This window comes from Antennarius striatus, chromosome 13 (assembly GCF_040054535.1).
Source record: "Antennarius striatus isolate MH-2024 chromosome 13, ASM4005453v1, whole genome shotgun sequence".
Classification (NCBI taxonomy): Eukaryota; Metazoa; Chordata; class Actinopteri; order Lophiiformes; family Antennariidae; genus Antennarius; species Antennarius striatus.
In genome coordinates, this window is record NC_090788.1 from 17,383,551 (window position 1) to 17,407,914 (window position 24,364).

Sequence of the window (24,364 nt, forward strand, 5' to 3'; positions counted from 1 at the left end):
CACTATGACTAATGGGCGTACAGCGTATTGTATGAGTTAAATAATGGGTTCTGCAACAATAACGAACACTTTTGTGTGTGGAACGCTTTTTAATCAGTATATGAGACATGCAGTTTATTGATCATGATGTGGTATGAATACTGATGTGAATATTTGCAGTTACTTGAAATACAATGTAAAGACGCTTTTTTTTTTTTAAACAATAAATGTTGCTGGTAGCTAGAAATACAATATTGGTTTATAAAAATCTTTCCTAAATCTCGATAACGATGTTTTTGTTTTTATTATTGCTTTTTTTTTTTTTTACATTTTGACAGAATTGACGTACATATAGTACAGGATTTGCTCGCCTCTGTAATTGGCTGCCCTACGCCATCACGTTTGGTGACCAATCAATATCTATCATTTCGAGTATAGCGGACTCTAATTGGCTGTCTGCACTGTAAGCCCGCCCTTCTGGCAATTGCATAAGTTGGTTGTCTGACAGAGGAAGTTTGTGTTTTGCATTGAAGATACTGCGAAGATGGTGTCCAAAGCTGTGTGCGTACTGAAAGGAGCCGGACCTGTCGTCGGGACTGTTTATTTTGAACAGGAGGTAAAAGTACAATGGAAAGAGTATCTGGTTAGCAACTGCTATGCAAATACACAGATTTGAAATGTTCCTGACGGGGAATATTAGCGCTTAAGTGCTAAAATGGCTAGCTTCGTGCACAAGCTGGGGAACTCTAGCTAGCTTACTAACGTGACATTCAATCGCATGATACGTCTTCAGTCCCGCTCCTAGTTTTACGTAGGCTACATTTATTGTGTTTGTCTTCAGTCAACCTTTGCAAGTTGAAGGAGAGTTTAACGTTTGCTTGAGAAACACAATTTATAAACGCTTCTTGTCACTTCAATAAAATTAAGATCTGTAGATTCCGTAATTAATCACTGAGTAAGGTGGTCATTAGCAGCGGCTTGTTTGTAAAATGCGCAACCTTTGTACGATGGAGACGTAAATTTTGTCAATCATCTACAGAATATGATTGTGTGTGTGTGTGTGTGTGTAAGCAGTGAGGTCACCTGTTGCACACGTTCAACGTTAGCCTTCCAAATTTCTGATGTTAGTATTTCTACTCTGAAATTTTTTTGCTGTTTTGCTGAGTAAGACGTTGCAATCTAAAAGGTGCTTGATTTTGAAAAACGTGGATATATATATAATTTTTTTTTTTTACATGGACAGACTTTCTACTGGCCGCTCAACTGGTTTCGCGTGGTCATGATGATGAGGGCGAATGCATAACATTTATACACGCAACCGTTCCATTCGCTGTTAACTCCGTTGAGATGAAATCAGTTGCAGTGACGCTAGAGGGCGCCACAGAGGCCTCAGTGAATGAGCGTGAATGGAGCAGCTGGGTGTGTATAAAGACTCATCAAGTGAACGCGTTGTGCATTCCAGTCCGTATATTAGTTTGTCTCAACAGGAACTTCTGGCTTAGTGGGTTAAAGGAAATGGGAAGTGTTCTATCATACTTATTGAAACTGTTGTTGGATCATTGTCCAGTTTTAAAGGAAGAACAACACTGTCCAAAATTACTGATAATAAGCAGACTTGTCACCAGTGAGATTACTAATATTGAATGTTTATATTTACATCAGTGCAAGGTATGAACACTCAAGGCAGATGTCAAAACACATTGCAGTACAACAAAAGGCAAATTTGAAGTATTTGACCAGAAGGGAAAAGGTGAAAGGAAACCATTGTGATTGAATGCTGATTGATAACCATCATAAGTAAAGCATAAGTAAACATTTTAAACTCGGTTGGATCATGTAATTGAATTAAGTTTTCATGTGCGTCACTCGTGAGTCTGCACACGAGTTTTGCCCCATGTTGACAAGTCATCACTGCTTCATATGGTTACCAAAGAGAATATCATTTTATGCATCCTGTCCAAGTGACTGTATTTGTCTCTACAGCTTCCACACTGGGGATTTTTATATTTTACATTAAGCCTCTGGTACACCCACCGTTCACTGCTTTTGGCAGCGCTAGAGAACACAGCCATCACAAAGATGACTTGCATATTGTGGTGCACATAATTGTTTCCTGCTAAAAGCATAATTTGTGTGACACATTTTGATTTGTGTGACACATTTTGATTTGTGTTTTGGTGAAACTGAGAAAGAAGCTCCCATGGCAGCACTATTCAAAAACGCATTAAAACAAATGTGAAGATAAACTGTTTATAGAGTTCTGCTTATAGAGTGCATGTAATAGTTTTTATTCAGTTTTGAGTTTGCAGTGAGAATCTCTTTGGAAATGAGACAGAAATCTCCTTTGTTTTATTCGGCTTCATGTGTCTTACGCCACCTGACTTTGACAGCTTCCTTGTTGTCTTGATCTGCCAGAGCGATTCAGCTCCTGTAAAGCTGACAGGAGAAATCACAGGGCTCACATCAGGACAACATGGTTTCCATGTCCATGCTTTTGGAGACAATACAAATGGTAAGAATCTGGTTAACAAATGTTAATCCAAATTTGCCTAAAGTGCAGGATTTATGAATGGTCTAAGTTACTTCACTGAAACTGAAGCCTTGATTTTTTTAAAATAATTATATTCTCTATTTCTCAGGATGCATCAGTGCTGGTCCTCATTTCAATCCATATAACAAGACTCATGCCGGTCCTTCTGATGCAGATAGGTTAGTGTTGAAGGATGAAACGGTCCACTCAGAATCAAACTAATGGATTCCTGAATTCTAAACAACCCATATTGACTTTTAAATTACTGAAATTAGAAGTACGGTAAACAAAAGAGAAATTCTGGTTTGCTTAATGTACATTGTTTTAGAAGTTGTAATGATTTACTTGAATAAATGAGCCACAAAAGATTTTGTTTAGTTATCAGTTGTTGCAGTATTTCAAATTTTTCTACATTTTTTTAGTACTTTGCTTTCTGTTGGTACACAAGTGAAACAAATGCCTTTACATTAATGGCTGGCTTATTTATAGACAATTACTGTACATTGGCATTGCGAGCATTTCATGTCACAGTGAAGTAAGGATGCAACTTTCAAGGCAATAAGTCGTACAAGCTAAAGAGAAAAGGTCCTCTCAAATAGACAATCAGAGAATTGTAACTGTTCTGCACAAACAAGATAAGACTGTTTTGTCAAAACAACCGCAAGAAAGTACAATCTGATAAAATTTTTGTCCACACCCAAACATGCTGTCTTATGACCATCAGCATGTAAAAAGGATTATTCCTTACGTCTATGAACAATTTAACTTATTTTCCTTACCCCATGCATGGGCAAACTTTCTTTTTGCTTTCCAGTGATGGAAAAAAGACATCAACTTTGTGATTTAAGTTTTTAGTTGCTTTTTATTTGTTTAAGAGGAGGCAATTTTAAGAAAATCATTGTTATGTCTTTTTTGGGATAAATTACTAATGAAGTAATAAAGAAATATAACAGGGGATTTGTCGATTAGTAACTGAATTCGAAAGACATCTGTCCAATGAAGGCTTACACTGCTTTCCATTAGAAACGGGAAGTGGTGATTTATGTTTTTTTAAAAATGTAACTATGCATCAACTTGTTAATGTTATGAGTTCTTTCGTGGAATTTAGGTGGGGTAATATAATGTAATATGTCACAAATATCTCACTACAGAATACAGTCAGCAGCTCTGTCTGCCAGCAGTAGATAACTTATCGATCATCAGAACTGAAAGTGATCAGTTCTGAAGGGGGTGACAGTTTGTTTCTTACAAAACTCAACCTTGGCATGTCTGTCAGGCTTGTATAATGACATCTTTAGTCAAAGGTGTTTTTTGAAATCATGTTCAAATATCCATCATATTTTCTCTGACAAAATTTAAATGCAAGTGCTTTGTCTTTTTAAAAAAAAAAAATTCTTCTATGAAATAGGCATGTTGGAGACTTGGGAAATGTAACTGCGGGACAAGATGGTATTGCCAAGATAAACATCACAGACAAGATGCTCACCCTAAATGGCCCCTTGTCCATCATTGGCCGAACCATGGTGGTAAGAAAAAGAGCCCATCATTCTCCATTTCACGTCAGTGGGTGTTCAGGATGTTAAGTGCAAAGAATATTTTGATCAAAAGCTAATCTTCAGAGCTGATGTTGCAGTTGAGTGTGGTGAGAAAACAAATGACTGATGAAATGCAAGCTTAGCTGTGAAGTCACAGTAGGACAGATGAGCTAGTTACAATTGGGTCACTGCAGACCAAGATGTAATTTCTCTGGTATTGAAACAACTCTTAAACACACTATAGAAATGTGTCTGGGCGTGTCACGCCATTTTATCGCAGGGCTGAGATTCCAAAAATCACAAATATAAACCTCTTTAGAAAAAACTTTAAAGAAAGCCAGCAATCCTTCATGATGGTGCCTTTTCCATTTATCTTGTTCCAGATCCACGAGAAGGCTGATGACCTTGGAAAAGGAGGCAACGAGGAGAGTCTAAAGACGGGCAATGCTGGTGGACGCCTGGCCTGTGGAGTCATTGGCATCACCCAGTAGACACTCTGCCAGAACATACAGCACTGAAAGCTACTTTTCCCTATAGCACTTAATATGACCAACCTAGCTACTTGATGTGACAACGTGTTTTTCTTTGCTTGTTTGCTAGTTCAGAGTACATGAGCCATGTTTCCTGTTGTTCTTTTCGAAATCTAAGAATGTTAGCTATTTGGTCCCAAAGAATTGGTAAGTAATAAGTAATGGAGTAATAAACATGTGTACAATTTTCAGAGTTGATAAACTGTCAGTTCATGTGAATTGATTCTGTCACAGTTGTACCTAATAAAATCTGTTCTGAAATGTTTGCTTGTTCCAACTGCTTTCACGGCCCTCATACTTCTAAGTAGCATGCCTTATTGACAAACCTAGGCTATAGGGGCCATTGTTTGTGTGTCTAATTACATTCAAAGACTTGTTTGCATTTGTGGATCAAGCACAGTTAAAAAGTAGAGTAGTTTCATCTGAATGCAGACTGTGCCCAAATTACAAACACCATAGGTTCTTGAGAGGCCACTTGTAAGCCAAATTGTAAATACTGTTATTTGTAAATACTGTATATCCCCCATGTAATTCCTTTTTCTGCCGGAAACCCCAGTTGAGCAGCATTGCTACATACACGCATCTCCAACACTCTCCTCCCAACTGTCCGCAAGTTAGATATTCATATCTTGGGGAACTGTTGTGTAGCCAAGATGTTCAAAAAGTTACAAACTGGAAATATTCAAGGAAACTACAGATATTTGATGTGTAATTCAAACTATACAAGAGCAAGCTTGCATTCAGCCTCTGGCAAACATGGTGCCAAAAAAAATACTCAAGCAGTTCATGAAAACAAGTTCAGTGGGTGATTTTGAAGTCATTTGAATGTATCTTTGGTTCACTTGTTGAGTTTGTGTTAATGCCTGACAAGTGTATTAATCCATGCCCACCTCTAGAGGGCATCTCTAGCCTGAAAAAGACAAATGTCATAAACCTGATTCTCATTCACTGACAGTCCAGATAACTTGACTGAGTTGCAGAACTGGTGATGTTCTAAACGATACATTCAAGCCCGATAGTCTCATTTAATTGTATGCTGCTCTCCAAATGATATAACAACCGGAAAGAGCTATAATATTTGGTTCTGGAAGACAAATGTTAACATCGAGTCACCCCTGCGATTGTCACAGTCTTTGTAACAAACTGACCCCGACCACCTATCAGAGATAGGAAAAGTTATGCGGCCCTTACAGGAAAAAGTTTGGAGACCCCTGATCTAATCCTAAGAATCAAGGTTAGTATAATGATTTTGCATTTGTCTGGAGGTTGTGTAACTGGAAATATACTTTTGTGGATATTATGAATCAATTTTGTACATCTCATGATCCTGTATGGACTTACTGTATTACAGGTATCAGTTTATTACTGGAACTGTATGCCTGTAACCTGTAACTTTTAACACAATCAGCATACTCCTCTCTGTCCACAAATGGATGGTGCATACCTGCATGCATTGCATCTCCTAAAAGTGTTTTTCTTGTAATCAGAATGACAAATGAAATATGAGTTAGCATTCTGCTCCTCTCTAGAGAAAAAGAAACATCAGAGGCTCTTCAATGAAGTCAATGCCTCTGGGAGCTACAGAGTGTAGATGTAGTTTAAATTCAAACATTAAACTTTTAGCTCTGAAATTTGCAGCTCAACAGTCATGCATAAAATCAACTGGTATACAGGATGTGTCTGCTTTCTACTTGACAGTAGATAATGTTCAACTCATAAAGCTTTAAAGGCAGTCAGTAGCAGAATTGATTACAAAGTGAAAAATGGGGAACCTTAAGCACTTGTTATTTTAATATGAAAACTGACAGCCCCACTTTTTAACCCCAGTAAATCTACCCATGGGTTTACATTTTTAATCGGGTACATTATTGATGAGGAGGGTAACTGCAAATGATTTCTCAGAGAAAAGTGATTTTGACTGGTCCGATTCTCTCTTTGATTTAACAGGGAGTTCTAAGCACTGCATGTTTACCTGTGTATTCTTGTGTTCCTGGTTACCTGTAGAGCTGCTGTTTAAAGCTAAGAGTTAAAAAAGAGACCCAAACCACATTTTAAAGATTAAAACTTCTGTATTAGCATAGACGTAGCCAGCAGAGCAGAAGGACTGACTGACAGTAAAAGCTGATATAAATAGCTGGGGAGTAGAGCAGATGAATAATAGAGACCACTGGTTCTGCTGACAGATGAGGCTGTGAGAGCAGAAGGGTTGGAGTAGCAGAACAGAAGAACAATCCACACAGCTGTTGATGGAGGATGAAATGAAACATCCATAGATTTTTATGTTCTTTCTCAGATTTGATGTATTTCTGTACCAGCAGGATTTACAGGTTCTGATGTAAATACAGCATTCCAAGGTGCACTAAGCCATTCTACAGGGAGTGATTGTTGGAAAGGGTTCCCAGATCAGTCTGTATTTCTTGATCTGATGATGCCCAAACTCATCCGGAACACAGAAAAACAAGTAAGCACTCAGGAAGCAAAACTTTAACAGTGACATGCCGTATAATGGACTTTACAAAATATAACTACCATACTGTTGAATATTTATTCCCATCAAATAGCACCGTTTACATGCTTACACAATCTGAGCAGCGGATCTGCAACCATCTGCGGGTTAAGGGTCGGCTGCAGCTAATCCCAGCTGCCTATGGGCGAGAGGCAGGATTCACCCCGGATGAGACGCCAGCTCATTGTGGGGTCACACACGCATTATTATACCATTAAGTTATATTTCATCCACTGTGCAGTCACACTCGATGGAGGTGAGGCTTTGGAGCTCACTAACAGATCGCTCAGATGTGTTTAATAAATGAAGAGATCTGAATGCTACTGTGTGTGTGTGTGTGTGTGTGTTTGTTTGTGTGTGTGTGTGTGTGTGTGTGTGTGTGTGTGTGTGTGTGTGTGTGTGTGTTTGTTTGTGTGTGTGTGTGTGTGTGTGTGTTTGGGCCTGTTTCCTGTACGGGGTTGTGGTTCCTCCATGCTTCTAGCTTTGCACCCAAAGCGATTCTGACAAGAACCAGTGTGGTCACATTTCTGGATGTGGTCCTCTCTGTTTCTACCCAACGGCAGCAGCTGCAGATGTACGGTAACACACTGCAGCTACACACCCTGAACAGGCCTATACTTGTTTAAAAACTGCTCATTATACGGACTACATTCCATTACATATCCATCTGCATTCTGGGCTTTCTCAGAGATGGAATTACAACCGACTTGATTTTTAAAGACTTAGTTCATCCCTTGGTAGAGATGGTGTGTCAACAGGAGAACTGATGGCGTGGGCGTTTCTGGAGTTTCACCTATTCAAGGAACAGACAGCCAGGGTTAGAGTTAGGGTGTTTTCTGTCCATATTTTAACCATTCTTTTTCTCAATATGTCTACTGAACAACCCAACCCAAGCACAATAATTACTGGACTACTGGAGTAATAATTAATAAATCGATAATAACAAAATCACTGTTGTTCATCTAATCGATAAATGCTGATACTTTCAGCTGTAACCACCATTATATAGATTAACTTAATTTTGTCTCAGTGTTGAGGAGATAACTGTGGGAGACATAACAAGTTACACATTCCTGTTTATACCGTTAACTTGTAATAATGTGCATTTTCATCAAAGTAATGTCACTTATTATATTTCATGGTATTTTTGATTAAATGTTTCAATTTTACAACAAAACTTTATAAAACAAAAAATTGTAAATGTCAATCAAATCCTGACCAGCGATGTACGTGGTTTTAATTGATAGATAGGTGGACCCAGTGAATGGAGTCTGTCTAGATTCTACAAAACCTTTATATGGTAATCGCTGCACACACACGTTCTGAAAAAACAAACAAAAAAACAAAAAAAAAATACCACAGAGCTCTCCACTTTAACATAAATCACGTTATATATATATATATATATATATATATATATATATATATATATATATATATATATATATATATATATGCAATCTTCACTCTTTGGGGTGAAGGTTCTCCTTCCAACACACCATCTACCAATGCCATTATGGAGAAATGTTAGACTAGGAGCCACAGGTCAGGGGTGATGGTGTCTAGCCTGTGAGACATGGCTGGTTGCTAGGCAGGCTAATTACAAGGCCACTGTGACCTAACCTTTGCCCTAAGATCTGTGTCATGTGATCATGAGAACAGAGCCCCGATCGCTCTTCAATTTTACTTTTCGTTTCCACCTTCTGTTGTTTTAATTTAATTTATCTTTTTACTTTTACCATCTCTTGCTAAATTCTCATAATTTGATGCAAAAGTAGAAAAGAAAAAATGTTGTGTTTTAAATTTGTATATGAATATACAGAGATTCAAAGACTGTTTGAACACATTTGTAGCCCTTCTCATCCATGGTCAAACAAGACCTTTAAACTCAGTGACCTGTTCAATCCACATGACTCTCACTTCTCCTCAGTAATTGTGTTGTTCTCTTGGAGGATGACTCTTGAGGATTTTCCAACACTGCTTGGTGAGACTTGCAGAATACTTGAGGACCAGCAACACTGAATATTCTGGCAGTAGCTTTCTAGATGCTTTATGTTGCAGACCCTATGTGATGTTCCAGAAGTGAATCAGTGTGTAACTCATTGTTAATTAGTAACAATTCAAAGAAAAGTATACAAACAAAATTTCAAGATGTACAGATTATGCACTTTGCATTTATGTGTTTACATATTTAATCTTCTATTGCCATCAGGATTTTACACATAAATGGTGATTGTTATAAATATACGATAATTATAAATGCTAGATTAATGTAGACGTACACTGTGATTAATGGCAAAAACTAGGAGTGTACTCAGAGTGTGAATACTTCTGTGACAGTTAACAGTGAGGACAATTTATTTATTTATTTATTTATTTATTTATTTATTTATTTATTTATTTATTTATTTATTTATTTATTTATTTATTCGTCATCTTCTGCATTTGCTTCTTCAGTGATGTCTAGGGTGGATTAGGTTTTCTTCTGTTTACCGAGACGTACTTTAAGTATGACATATTGTATGTATGTATATTGTATTAAGTATGACATATTGTATTAAGTATGACATATTGTATGTTTGTATGTTTGAATTGACCCATCCTAAACAGTTTTCAGTGGTTCCCTACGATCCAACAAGCTTAAAGTGGTAACAATTGACCTTTGGGATGATGTTGAATCTTCTATACTAAAAAAATCTATAAAATCAATCAGTTCTTTTGATCTCAGTGTGGATTGTGACATAGAGTCACGGAGTTGTATTTCTGCAACCAGCCATTTGTTACTGTTGTATTGAATGATACCATGTGTCAGATGTTAACATGAGTGGCATTTGTTCAATCAAGGCAAAAAGCTAAATGTAATGATTTGGGAGTGTTTTTTTATTTTATATATAAAATATTTTTTACTGAAAAAAAAAAAAAGACAGGAGGATTTTGCACTCATAACCCTTACAGGTACTGTAAAAACATTGTCTTCAAATATTTATTTTCACAGAAAGATACAGATCAGAATAAATCTTATTTGCTCAAACATTCCATTTTTACTGTCCTCCGTGTGTTTCTCCAAATATTTAGGGAGTTTCAGGAAGAGAAAACAGTGAATACGATTAATGGATGGTATTTTCTGGCCAGAACACCTTAAATCACAGAGGGCTGGGAGTAGGAAAGGGAGTGTCCCAGTCCATACATGCTGTACTGTGTGAACTGTCTACAGGTCTGACCACTCTACCAGGAGGACACATTGACCTTTATGATCCACTGCTCTCAAGTACGTGGGTTTGTGAGTTTTCAGTTTATGACTGCTGTATGTGTGTGCTATATGCTGCTCTGGTGTGAAGTGTTCTGTGGTTCCCAGCAGCATGAGTGCCACCACACTGCTTCCTTTATTGTGGTGGGGGATGAAAAATGGCAGGAGGATGTTATTAATCTAAAAGGGAATAAAATTCAAAGTTGTTTATGGGTACAGTTGCTGACACGTGTGCACTTATTGTACAGACTATCCTCCTCTTTCTTTTTCTTCTGACTTTCTTTTGTTCTCTCTTTCCATTACAGATAATGTAGAGAGTCTGGGCGTTGACCTCCCTGCACTCTGGGATGAGGGAGGAAATGATTATGGTAATATGTGCACATTTTACATTTGTTTGAATTACCTATCCAGAAATTATTCACTTCAGCCCACATCTTGCCTGATTATTCATTTGCTTGAGAGCCTGTTTTGGAAAGTGCAACACATTCTAAGAGCCTGAACTGTAGGAAGACAAAGATTATCTCTGTAGGCTACTTGCTCTATTAATTGTTTGGTATGTAAACCTCCCCCTCGAGGAAGAGCACATGCTGACATACCAAAAAATGTCTGTTAGTCTAATTCACCGATGTGGTCAAACATTTAAAGTATTTATTCCCAAAGCCTAGACCTTGCTGTCAGATATTACTGGAGCAAAGTCTCTTGACCTCTGCTGTGTATGAGGATTTAATCGGACATGGAAGCTGATTCAGCATTACATAATTGATCTGCTATTGAGTGTCTGAACTCAAAAATAGCAGGCTTAAAATAACATGTCCTCTGTGATTATGCTAAGCAAAGCAGAATACAGTATTCAGTCAGGAAACTTTTAATAAAACAACACAAGAGGTGAGGAAGTAAAACCACATATAAGAACATTAATGTCAGTTGACATGAACTTAAAACAAACAACATGCAGGCCTATATTTGGTTCAATGGTCTGTTTTCATCCAACAAAAACACAACATAGGAAAACAACATTGTGTTTCTACATGTCATTTCTTCAGCTTTGTGATGAGCAAAAAATGTTGATCTAGGGTTTATGGAGAAAGAAAATAGGAAGTGATAACACGGATGAGTTGACTTCTGTAAGTTTTATGAAAGGAGCTGAGACAGACAATATATCTCTAAAAAGGTCAAATGAACAGACATCACAAAATTAGTTTGGCTTTATTGACTGTGTGTGTTTCCCCACAAAGCTTAGATATGAAGCCAACAGACAATAGATAGATATCTTGGAACCTAAACTTTGGGACAGAACACTTAACTCATGACAAGATTGGACACAATGTTCTGCAAAGTTAAGAGGATGCATTAATCAAGCTACTAAGTGCATGGAAAGCCAAACAGAATAACACTTGTGGAAACGTCACCTCTTTCTGAGAGATCAAAATGCTAACTAAATTAAGAAGGTATTGCACCTGGCAAAGCAGAAAATACCCAGGAAGGGATTATCTTGTCTTGTTGTGTCTTGTCTGATCTGATTTGATCTGATCGGATCTCATTTCATCTCCTCTTCTTGTCTTGTCTCGTGCAGAGTTATAGAGTCCGTTTACGGTTTTTGTTTGAATTTTAAGCTTAAGAGCTGATGAAAGTTTGGCAAGAAGGAAATGGAATTACAGGAGAACAGCGAGTATCTGTATGCATGTAGTGTATTTTAAGAGTTATGTCTAAATGGATGTGATGAGATGATATTTTCAGAATGGATAATGTGTTTTTGCTTTCTACTAAAACCTGTTCTCCTGCAAATAATAGGGACCACTGTGTGTGTGTGTGTGTGTGTGTGTGTGTGTGTGTGTGTGTGTGTGTGTGTGCGTGTGTGTGTGCGTGCGTGTGTGTGTCTTTGTAAATGAAAAATTGGTTTTGCTGCTGTTATATGTTACCTCATTAATTACAGTATTTATTTTAGTTCAAGAATTGCTGCAGCAGGAGGTGAGATAAACACAACTGCAACTACATGAGATGGTATATAACACTGCATCACAGCCACAGCTTGTTACTGTATGTTGTATAATGGCTGATGGGTCTGTGAAAATTACACTCTCCTCTTTAATATATTCCCTAATGTTCTTGTTGGTGTATTAGAGGTACTTTCTCTCGGTCAAAGAGGCAATACTTTCACCGCCATTTCTGTTCCTGCTGTTAGCAGAATTTTACAAAAACTACTTGATGGATTTGGATCAAAATTAAAAGAAAGATCGATCATGTGTTAAAGAAGACCAGATTGTATTTATAAGAAGATCTGATTAAAGGGATAGTTGTTTGTTTGTTTTACTATTTAAACATTAAAAAAAAAATCTCAGTAATTTTTTGACAGATTCTGACACTGTGAGTGGATCCAAACAACAAGACAGATACACATTTCTTTCAAAAATACCTTCTCAACAGTTTCATGAAAATTGGTGGAAGTTCTGGGATGCGCACCAAAAACAGAACCACTGAATCTAGGACTAGATGTGGATTAAAATGTAGTTCCATTTTGTCTGTATCTATAATATTACTGGAACCCTGAAGACAGCTGTTTTGATGGCACCCATGTCTTGTTGAAAATTGGATAATGGCTTAATATAGGCCTAATTAAATAAGGCTGTCGGGCTTTGGCAATGTTCTTCTAGTTACAGCTGTTTTATGACTTCAATCTGTGAGATTTTCTGCTGCTTAGAGGAGGAAATGTGACCATTTTCTGCAGTGATCACATGCAGGAAATGAGTTTAGTGACTCAGGTGAAGGGAAACAAAAATATTTCGAACAAATACAAAATACAACCTGTTTTGCATGAACCTCTTCCCATCGTAAAGAATGAATAGTCTCTAACCAAATTAGGCTATATAGGATGACTAGGTGGCTTGCACTATTATTATATCTATGCAACATTTTAAGTAGCACCTGGGCTAACTGTTAATGCAGTTAAATCATTATTATTATTATTATTATTATTATTATTATTATTATTATTATTATTATTATTATTATTATTATATGTTTGCTTCTATTCAAAAATTTCAATGGTTCAAAGGCTACACCCTTTATTTAAAGTGTACTGTATATTCGTCTCTGCATTGTGGTGAATCTTCTATTAAAGTCAGGGCAGAAGAGTCATGAAATATTTAAACTGAGAGGTCAGCCCATGATGAAATTCTAACAGAATGAGGACAAGGACAAGTTTATCCACTGGCTCTTGGTGGAAAGTGAAATAAATGTAAGTTTAGAATTTACCCCATGGAATAAAGGTGGACATATGTTTTTCATTCAATCTTAAGGCTTTGATTACATATTGATGACCTTTGCCACCATCAATAGCTGCTCATTGACTTCTGCTGTGAAGCAAGTTTAATGCCTTTGTTTAGGCTCAAGTCTTTAATTGAGCTAAATGTTTCACAATCAATTCACTAATTCACTTTCTCAGCTCAGAGAGGCATTTCACTCGCCACAGTAACCATGGAAAAATAAATTTGACAGATTAATACAGGAGAATGAATTCTAACATATGAAAAACTATATTATAGGCCAGGCCAATAATAAATATTGATGACAGCACACAATGAAAGAATAGATTTACTGTATGCTTTAAGCATGTCATAGCAACCAACAAATAGGGTGTTAAGAAATCAATATTGTGCATTTTTTTTCAATGGATTTTCACAATGATTATAAAGCAGTGTGTCAATACAAGATATGGAACCCTACACAATAACATCAACAATCAGCCCCAACTAGACATTATGTTGAAAAACTGTGTTTTCTGTTTTAATGTCAAATGGCGTGAAGAAGTGTAGTTTGCACAGAGGTCTTATAGGTTTTAACTTTGAGAAATTAAAAAAAAAATCTCACACAACTTTGCAGCATCACCCAAACTGAAGAGAATTTAATAAGATGCTTCTATCGTCTGCCTCATTCTTCTTCTTTTTAATACTTCTAATTATTGATATTTCCTGACCATTAAACTTGCCAATCCTACCAGAGTATGTCTTTGCTAGCAGGGACAGGTGCACACATCTTTTCCAGATATAAGAGGACAGGAGTTTTATGTTATAAGTGAGGAGGAGATTGATGGTGGGGTAGTTGGTTGTCAGTTCTCTTCACCATAAAGCCACTCGTCAGTAATGTTAAGGATTTAACCATGCAGCATTGTGTTGAGTCAGTAATTTTAGAATGCATTTTTAAAATTTTCTACTGTAACCTTTGTGCACGTTTTGTGTGAAAAATTGTCTTTTGTGTTTGGCATTATATCTTTGGGACTTTAACAAAACACATCACACCATAGATACTGGCATTTATGTCTGTCTGCATGAAAATGTACACGTTACATTTGATTCATCCCTCATGGTTTGTATGGTTTGTTTGTATTTTCACCGATATGTGGATGTTGTGTAAATGCATGTTTCTGCGTGTGTTTGTGTGTGTGTGTGTGTCTGTGTGTGTGTGTGTGAGAGAGAGAGAGAGAGAGAGAGAGAGAGAGAGAGAGAGAGAGAGAGAGAGAGAGAGAGAGAGAGAGAGAGAGAGAGAGAGAGAGAGAGAGAGAGAGAGAGAGAGAGAGAGAGATCTTGTCCTTGTCCCTGTGCATCTTTCACTGGGTGTTAACTGTGTCTTTTATTAATTTGGATTACTCCTCTTGTCGGTTCCGTCAGTTCAGCATCAGCCTGTCATCTTGCGGAGGAATGCCGCACCTTATGATACTTTAATCCTGGTTCTTCTCTGCTCTCCCTCTTTTCCCGTCCTCGACCTCATCTAAAATCCCTTTTTTGCTGGCTCTTATCAACTTTCTGCTGAAGTGGCTGAAATTCAGTAAACCCAGCAGCAGCCCTGTTAAACGCAGTGATGGTAAAAGCTCAGGTTCAATACCTGGAAGTGTCTGTTGGATAGTCTTTTGTACAGAAACCGTCAGCATTAACTCATAGAAGTATTGTTTGAAAGTAATCTAAAAGAGTTCCAGGTAGGAAATCTTATTAATCCGTATTTGAAATAATGTATAGTAGCGGTGCTTTAATCAATGCAATTCAAATTTACTTTATTGATTCTGAAATATATTTTGTAATATGTCACATTTTAATAATATTTTTTATTCTAGTGTTTTTTTTCTGTTTATGCAGACTCAAAATCTGCTGAATGAGGTTAGATGACATGGATCTGAGATGTCTGCGATTTACAAACAGTAGATGATGTAGTGAGACAAGCACAACTGGAGGACAAGAAAAGGTCCAATTCTGTCTCTGCTACTTGACCTGGAAACAGTCCATACAGAGATTCCTTAAATGAAATGCATGAGAATGGATGTGCGTAGTTTGTGCATTTGACATGGAGGAAGTAAGGGTGTGAGGAAAAAGAACGTTTTGAATCCACATTAGAGACTAGAGTCACACTAGCAGCTAATTGCATACTGAAAATTCTGTTTTTGCGAAAAATAAAATGCTAGAATATTAATTTGATAATGATTAAAATTAACTTTACTGTGTATTTAAGATGATTAAGTTATTCAGTTACCGCGTACAACACAAAATATTAAAGGTAACAGTTATGGCTCGGACACATAGATGGTGATGATCAGATTGGTTCATCACCGCCAGCACCGATCATTTGTTGATGGAATATCAACAAATGATGCTGGGGGTTAAGACAAACTCTAGTGAAACACTGTCAAAGTTTTGTCTCATACATCCTATAATTCAGAGTTAATTTTCTGCTGTCATTGTCCAGGGCTGTCAGATTGAGATAGTGACATCTATTGACTTCAACCTAACATCTGGCTGACATCTGTTTGAAGTGATTCTTTTGGCACCAGTTCTTGCATTCAGCTGTTTGGAGATTCACCACTAACTTCATTTCATCAACGTCTTTGCCTCAACAGCACCATCAGCCACCACCACCACCACCACCACCTCCAGTTTCTGAACCTCAGTTGGGGAATTATCTCACTGCTTCTCAGGGCAGACTTCCTTTGGTCACAGACTGTCTTAACAGTCTAAGTGCCAAAGACTTTCCAATGAATTAAGTAGTAATTAGTTGATCATATCTTCGGTTCAAATAAACAACCGTTTCTGCTTCATTCAGTGGTCTACACTGATTGAAATCCCTACTAGTTCATTAAAGATCTTTACAGAAATAGGTATTTAATCTTCTTCTAATTATGTTAATGTTTAAATGAAGTCATAATTATACAGTGATGCATAATTTACCACTTAGTAGACAATTGTGGAGTTAGACTGTATGGAATAAAACTAGTATCTTTCTTGTCTAATACTGCATTTTAGAATATCATAAGTATAAATGGAAATGTGGTGGAGTTACCACAGTGTGTGACCACCACTCTGTATCGTATCCGCAATGCCGGGATTTCCATTCTTGCTGTAGAGCCCAGGCTCAGTGGTGTCTTTGTCATCAACTTCTTTTGCATGATATCAGGGCTTAATGCCAGCAGTTTTTCCCAGGATGCCTTGTCAAAATCCACTTTCATCCTTGTCCAAGAGTCTCTGATGAGCAGTGGAATCTTTTGATGTGTGTGGCTGCAGCCTTGTAAGGGTTTGTGTGTTCTTTAATAATGGCAGTGTGTGTTTGTGTATGTGTGTGTGTGTGTGTGTGTGTGTGTGTGTGTGTGTGTGTGTGTGTGTGTGTGTGTGTGTGTGTGTGTGTGTGTGTGTGTGTGTGTGTGTGTGTGTGTGTGTGTGTGTGTGTGTGTGTGTGTGTGTGTGTGTGACACCCCCCCCCACACACACACGCATCCCTCTACTCATAAAATCACATTCAGGAAAGCTTTGGTAGATTGAGGGAGTGGAGGTAAATTAGTGTTAAAAGTAACATAGTCATGGTCTGTTACAACCCATCCAATGTGATCCAATGTGACCCAATGCATTTTGGGTAATCATCTTTGATTGCAGACCCCTAATGAATATTACTCCCTGTTCACATTGATTTTAGCTTCTGATGCTGCACATGAACTCCAACAAGGTGGATACTAACATTCATGAAGGACAGATAAGTGGTTGTATCTGACATGTTGATGATTATATCTATTTTGCTGCCAGTTAGTGTTGCTAATCCATGACCATAAAACAGCTCATGTACTCTATTATCTTATCCTTTATAATTCTGAGCTTTTTTAAAAAGGGATTTTAGTTTCTGATTAATGCATATAATCAATCCCTGGCCAGAACTTTTTAATAGAATAAAATGAAGAGGATTGGCCAAAACTATTAGCTAGTTGGATGTTATTAAGATAACTGAGATGCATTTTAATACTTAAAACGACTCAGATTGGCTAGTAGGTTTGTTTATTAACATTTATTAAATAATTTCACCTCGGGATTATTAAAGTATTCCACATCTTCATCATTTGATGTAGCCCGGTAAGCAGTTTTCCCATAATTCTTGTCATCTTGTTAAGTAAAGGTACCTGACTGATTGCTATGGCTTCATGTTTACTCTTAATACATGAGGGTCAAACTTTACATTTAGCTCTTCTTTCTTTTAATGCTTTTTTTTTTTTTTAATATTAACCCTTGCTTGAGGACTGAACATTTTTGATGTGCTTCATGCTATGAACATTCTTCTTGGATTAATGCACTTGTCTCTTTGTTCTCTTGGTTATAGGGCAGGTTTCACACATGCAATTTTGTGTGTATGCATTCAGGCCTGTACCAAATATATGTGTGTGTAATAATGATTGATAACAAAAGTGGAAAAAATAATTTCCCCTATGGAGGACTAATAAAGGATCTTAAATCTTAAATCTTATTCAACCTCTTCTCTGGGTTGTGTGAATGTTAGGAGCTTGTTAACATCTCAGTGACTCTCCTCTTCATCAGCTGTGATCAATTGTCATTTCCATCACAGCGCTGTTCACTGTCAGCGTAAACAGATGTTTCCAGCAGCATTGAAAACATGCACATGTCTGTGAACAACCTCTAAAAAAGTCATTCAGGCCCAATTTCCCAAAATCTGACAAAGAAATGTTGGTCTGAGTTGAAACGATTAGAAATCAACCAAGTAAGTTTAGTTCCTCCACTATTTTAATTTTTTGACGGCGCATAATCTTTGAGTCATACATTCAGAATAAAAATCCTAAATTTTAATATTGGGCTAAAGATCATTTTTCCTGTTCAGTATTTAAATATATTAAACCAAACATACACAGAGGTGGTTTAAAAGCACAACTGAAAGAATTCCCACAATGTTCCTGGTTAGTAACTGCTGGTATCCAGCTGACCATCACCACATAAACATCAGTTACACCCATAGCTTTGGGCTAATGGTGTATGGATGTGTGCCACGTTAACCTGCAGTTGAGATAATAATGTAGTGGTTCTGAGCAAACATTGACATTAACCAACATATTATTGACTGTTGACTTGCTTGTCTTGTGTCTCACCATATTCACTTAGGATGGTGACTCTGAGAGGTTGTGTGGGCTTATAGACAAAGACGGTGACACTTTATAGTGAAGATAAAGCTTGGGTTGAAGCACTGCAACCCTCTGTCTTTGTATACACCCCCCCCCCACCGCCAAAAAAAAAGAAGCTGTCCATCACAGCATTCCATTTGATATACATCCTCTCTGTATTGATGTCGAAGGGCTGAGCTGCACCTGATGCCCACCTTTTCTCTGATTCGGGGTCTGTCAGTCAAACCTGTCTTGACGATTAATGAGTGCCGTTGTGTCTGTCGGTATACCAGTCCAATTTATTTTTCTTTCTGTGTGCATTCCATACACACTTTGATGCGCATACCACCGTGCATGTGCATATACTGTATATTTGCATCCTAGAGATAGATAGAAAGGGATTAGCTGATATGACGTTAAGCCGGAGAACTAGTGGATCCTACAGCTTTTGTGCCTCTAAGAGGAAGGTAGCAGGGCAAAAGCGACGTACTATTGTGGCCCAGTAGTACATACATTATTCATTAGTTGTACTCGCATGGCTAGTGATTATGATTTAATCAAATCTGGCAAGTTGGGTGGTTGGGTGGGGGGATACTGGCGTCCTGAATGTGTATGCTGGTATATGGATATCATTTTGAAATCATTTTTCTAATACACTATATAATTGATTTTCAATATAATGTGTTTAGTAACAGAAATGGGATGAGGCATGAAACCAATCTCATCCCCCCAGCTTTTAACTGATATCACCAATCACAACCCAAACAAACACATGGTGATAAGATCTGATAAGGGTTGAAAGTCTATTGTGCTGAAAGGCCAGCTCAGGTGTGCAGGAAGACAGGGGAACAAAACCGGCTGCAGTTGAAGTGCTGCCACCACATACTCCACAGCAACAGCCTTTCATATTCTTTCACTCCTGCAAAGGGGAATGGCACGATCAAATCAAACGACTTCAAAAACAGTGTGCCTATCGATGAGTACAGGAAAAAAAAAGAAGAAGCAAAAATTAACCCCCACCTTCCAGATATTTCTCCAGCCCTCCTCTGCTTACACAGCATCCCGCTCCTGCTGTTATTACCTCCTCTGTCTGCTGCTCCTGCCAACATGCCATCACAGTCATTGCTCCTCATTGTCCTTAAACTATGAATCGGTTCATCCCCACTCCATCCATAATTGCATTACAGGCCAATAATACTATGTTAGTGTTTTAGTATGGGAACAGGTCGTCCTGGATCGGCTATTTCCTGTCTCAACTGAATTCTAGCAGGACGCAACCTCCTCTGGACGATTTCTTCGATAACATGGAATGATGGAAACAGGAGAGGTGCAGAAATGAAGGAGTGAGACTGACAATGCGGTCAGGTGTCGGACAGCATATGTGCCTGTACAGTCACCCCAAACAATAGATAAAAGAGAAGCAAAGGTATTGTCTGAATTTGGTGCTGAAATGTCATCATATGCCTGGGGCTAAAAAGGCTGTGAATGTGTGTGTACTGTGTATGCACCACAGCACATTCTGTTTGCGACTTTGCTATTGCGACCGTCTACCCACTACCCCCTGTGGAGCGTCTGTCGGACCCTTCTGTTGAGTAGATCTGTTACCTCCTCCTGCCCTTTGTCCTGACATGTTTGCTTCCATTAATGTTGACTCCACTGCCAAACGCAGAGCAGCAGACGGAGATAATGGGAAGTCGACAGCCTGTTATATAATCTTCCTGGTTTTTCTCATAAAATAGCGCATCCTCAAGACAAAGACCTATTCTCCAGAGAGAAAATAATTTATTACTGGACTAGAATTTATGTAATTATCACCTCCCACATAAATGAGTTTACAGATGCAGGATCTATTTTTGCCCGGATATGAAAATGTCTCATTCCAGACTTTAATGTTCTTTACAACATATACAGATCTGTAGCCAACACAGTTTGTTCTGAACTGGCTACAGAGTGGTACCTCATAACTATGGCTCATAACTAAATTAATATAATGTTTATCATGACTCACAGTCATTCACCACCACTGGAAATTATTTTAACTCGTTTGAATCAAAAAGTTGAGGAGAAGAGCTTCATGTGCACATGCGGTTAATTCATCACACTGAAAATAAACAGATGTGGTGTGAAAAATAACAAAATCCCCCACATGGGCTTCTTTTATTATATTAAAATGATTTTTTTCTCAAACATGCAATAGTTTACAATAGAGTTAAGTAAAGATGACTGTCAAGACTTACAAAATATCGTAAGGGGGGTGCAGTGGAAGAAGATGGATTCAATGCGCACCTTTCTCACTTCAGTGTGCACCTTTTCTCACCTCGGTGTGTACTTTTCTCACCTCTCCACTCCATCTCAATTCTACCACAGTGACACATTTTAAAGACATCTCCTAGTTGTTCACTTTTCAGTGTGTTGCTCTGCATCAAGTATGCAATTTTTCCCAAAAATGCTTATGTTTTACTATATTAGTGTTTAATACTTTGCTGGCAGGTGAGTGTGTTTTCATCTCTACCATTTCTAGTGCCTGTGTGTGTCTGTTGTATTTGTTGTTGTTTTTTTTTGTGTGGAACTTGAGGCCGAACCGACAATTAAAAAAGAGGACTGTGGTATCAAAAGGCTTAGAGGCAAAGACCCAGCACACATGCTGGTAGTCAATTGGCAAGCTGTGGGAGGTGAAATTGGAGAGAAAGAGAGAGAGGAAGGGAGGGGAGATGGGAGAGGAGAGGAGGAGGAGGAGGGCAGGGTGAGTGCATGCAAGAGAGAAGAGGAGTACCAGAGGAAAGAGGGCGGGCTCAGACTCCCGCAGCACACACACACCCTCTCCTCAGCCTTCAGTCTGGTCAAGGCATGCAGGAGGCAGCATGTTGGAGTGTGTGCTGCAGTGTGAATGAGTCTGTGTGTGGAGTGAATCGATGCATTGGAGTCCAGGAGACGTTTGTGTCACTGATGCAAGGATTCCCCTTTTTGCTCCCAGAGAGGACACACTGTATTTTAACCATAAGAGGGAATTAAGTGTTCCACACAGACACACAAACATACACACAGGAAGCACGGGGAGCTTTAAGTTTAAGGTAAGGAGATGCATTTCTTGTTTTGAAGATTGCTTTGAGACCTTTGGGGAGTGAGAGTGTCTTAATGTGACTGCTGTTTGTGTAAAGTTCAACTGAGGGTCATTTGAATGAAAGTCTGTGTTTGTGCGAAACACACATGAGGAGGTAAAGTTACACTAATGAGTCCAAATGTGGTGAATGTGACTTCTTGTAAGTCACAAGATCCTTATAGGTGTGTATGTATGTCTGTGTGTTAGTACACAATGTTACTATGTGTGACGTCTCTGCTTTGCAAGTATAGTATACTAGTGTTTGGAAGTGGCCCCTTCACTTGACCCCCCCCACACACACACACACATACAAACAGTATTTATATTTTTATGTAGAAGACACAAAGCCTTCCACACATCTAACAGCCTTCCTTCATGGGCCATTGTGTGTGTGTGAGCTGATGAAAGGAGTTTATCAATCATTAATTCTCACACTGGGACGTTGCCTAGATTTGTACGCGGGATAACCCGATGATAACAAAATACCTTAACAGCCCCATGGATCGGCACCACCTGACATTTCCCCACTGCTTAACTACCTGCACAGGTCAAAGGGCAAATGTAGGAATAAGTGTGTTAGTAGTGGGTAAATATGACTCTATAATCATACCTGAGAGGTACATGAGGGATGAAAATACTTGAGGCAAAGTAAAATGTCAAACATTCATGAGGTACTTAACGTAATTAAGATATGCTAGATGACGGAAGACTTTAATTATAGTGTGGGTCAGTTACGGGTTATGTGTCAAAGGCTGCAATTCAAAAAAAGAGACAAGAAATAGGAATCATGCGCTGATTGATCTGATAAAGAGATTAGTTAACTAAGGCTGTGTGTGCGTCTGTATTTTGTGGAAATACTAATAGAGGATAGGAAAGAGAAACAGCAGAGGAGCAGAGTAGAGGAGGATTAGTCAGACAAAGAGGGAGACGTACTGTAAGAGCGGCTGGAAGTCTGGAGGGAGCTGCAGTTTAAGGCGGCGTGGAGAAGACTTGGCAGGCAGCAACAGTAACTGACAGAATAAGAAGGAAAGACTTTCTAAGAGAGGGGATAAGAGAAGAGTTGTCTATCAGAAGACGTTCAAGAACAAAGGGGGGGGGGGTGGCTTCTGCAAATGTCCACTTTTACCTCCTACTGATTGCACAGCTGTGCAGAGGGTCATCTTTAGGCATCCAGACAGGCAGAGAGTTACGAGGGGAGGGTCAAAGGGCACCGAGTGTCTGCTGTCCTGTCTCTCGTCTCACTTTCGCACCTCTCCTCTAAAAAACAACTCTTTTTTAGTCATTTATTTCTTATATATGGAAAAGTCTACACACACACACACACACACACACACACACACACACACACACACACACACACACACACACACACACACACACACACACACACACACACACACACACACACACACACACACACACACACACACACACACACACACACACACACACACACACAAAGAAAATAAGATGATATGTGAAATAAGGTCCTGGATTTGATATCATGTAGTTATAATATATGGTTTGGTTTGGCTGAGGTTTCATCACTCCAACAAAGTATATAACAACAAATGTTGTGTTATTTTACCCTCCCATTAACAAATAAAGAACTTTATCGGCTTGGCTTTAAAGCTTAGAGGCAATTTAGCAATCATTGTTGTGCCCAAGGAAACAGCCTCAGTATATTCTAATGGCTGCAGATTCAAACACTTAACTATTTAATTAATTACATAGTGATTTAGTAGCTCATTCCAACTTTGATTGAATGCACGTGTGCAAAATAGACTAAATCTTCAGGCCCTTTGGTAACATTATGAATCACAAAGGGTAGTTTCATTATCAATAAGAACACTTCTTTAAAATGTGTGTTTCTGCTTTCTTTTGTCTTTCTTTTTTTCTGCAAAATTCACTGCTGCTGTTGCAGTGATGAATCAGTTGAATATTGGCAGTGTGTTGTCAGTTCGTGAGTCTTAGATGTAGATAAAAAATCTGTGCGTGTACGTGCACACACACTCTTTTTATTTTTTTTAATTTCACAAAGACTTCTGGAGAAGCCACTGAAAGGGGGGTAAGCCATTATCTCAAACACAGTTATATACTGCTTGCTCTGGTTTATGTGTATCTATTCACTATGTGTGTAAGTGTGTGTTCAAGACAAATATTTGTATGTGTGTGTGTGTGTTCATCCACATCCATGTGCTCCGTCTGTGTGCAGGAAGCTAATGTAGTATGTGAGCTGGAAGGAGTGGTGGGGTCGGGGGGAGGGGGAATCTGGCGGTTGTGGTGAGCTGACGTTAAGTGAGCCCCTGTGGGTGTGTGTTTGTTTTGTGTGTGTGTGTGTGTGCGTGTATGTGTGTGTGTGTACAAACTGACCCAGATTGATATACTTCTCTCACGTGAAGCCTGCTCACCTATAGTTTATGGCATATATATAGTAGGGATCTTCTTTCACATGCATCCAGTGTCAAATAAAAGGCAAACACTAAAGCATTTGTTTTACTCCTACCTGAGATCCAAACCCCCCCCC

General features: G+C 38.4%; 2 protein-coding genes across 3 annotated transcripts in view; both read left to right on the forward strand.

Moving 5' to 3' along the window:
• The first annotated feature begins 439 nt into the window (after positions 1-439).
• sod1 (superoxide dismutase 1, soluble) lies at positions 440-4,839 on the forward strand. Its single transcript, XM_068330556.1, has 5 exons — positions 440-595; positions 2,395-2,491; positions 2,619-2,688; positions 3,918-4,035; positions 4,428-4,839. The coding sequence occupies exons 1-5, from the start codon at positions 524-526 to the stop codon at positions 4,533-4,535; spliced, it is 465 nt and encodes a 154-aa protein (XP_068186657.1). The 5' UTR covers positions 440-523; the 3' UTR covers positions 4,536-4,839.
• Positions 4,840-21,599: 16,760 nt separating this feature from the next.
• The window catches only part of tiam1a (TIAM Rac1 associated GEF 1a), a 50,026-nt gene continuing 47,261 nt past the window's right edge, over positions 21,600-24,364 (forward strand). For both annotated transcript variants that reach the window (XM_068331973.1, XM_068331974.1), the window contains exon 1: positions 21,600-21,808. The gene's annotated coding sequence lies outside the window, so the exon portion shown is untranslated. The remainder of the gene's footprint in view (positions 21,809-24,364) is intronic.

Excerpts from the sequence above, each read along its gene's own strand:
- sod1 (XM_068330556.1), top strand. The coding sequence starts at position 524 with ATGGTGTCCAAAGCTGTGTGCGTACTGAAAGGAGCCGGACCTGTCGTC. Across the intron at positions 2,492-2,618 it reads TTTTGGAGACAATACAAATG|GATGCATCAGTGCTGGTCCT; the intron begins GTAAGAATCTGG and ends TCTATTTCTCAG. Across the intron at positions 2,689-3,917 it reads GGTCCTTCTGATGCAGATAG|GCATGTTGGAGACTTGGGAA; the intron begins GTTAGTGTTGAA and ends TCTATGAAATAG.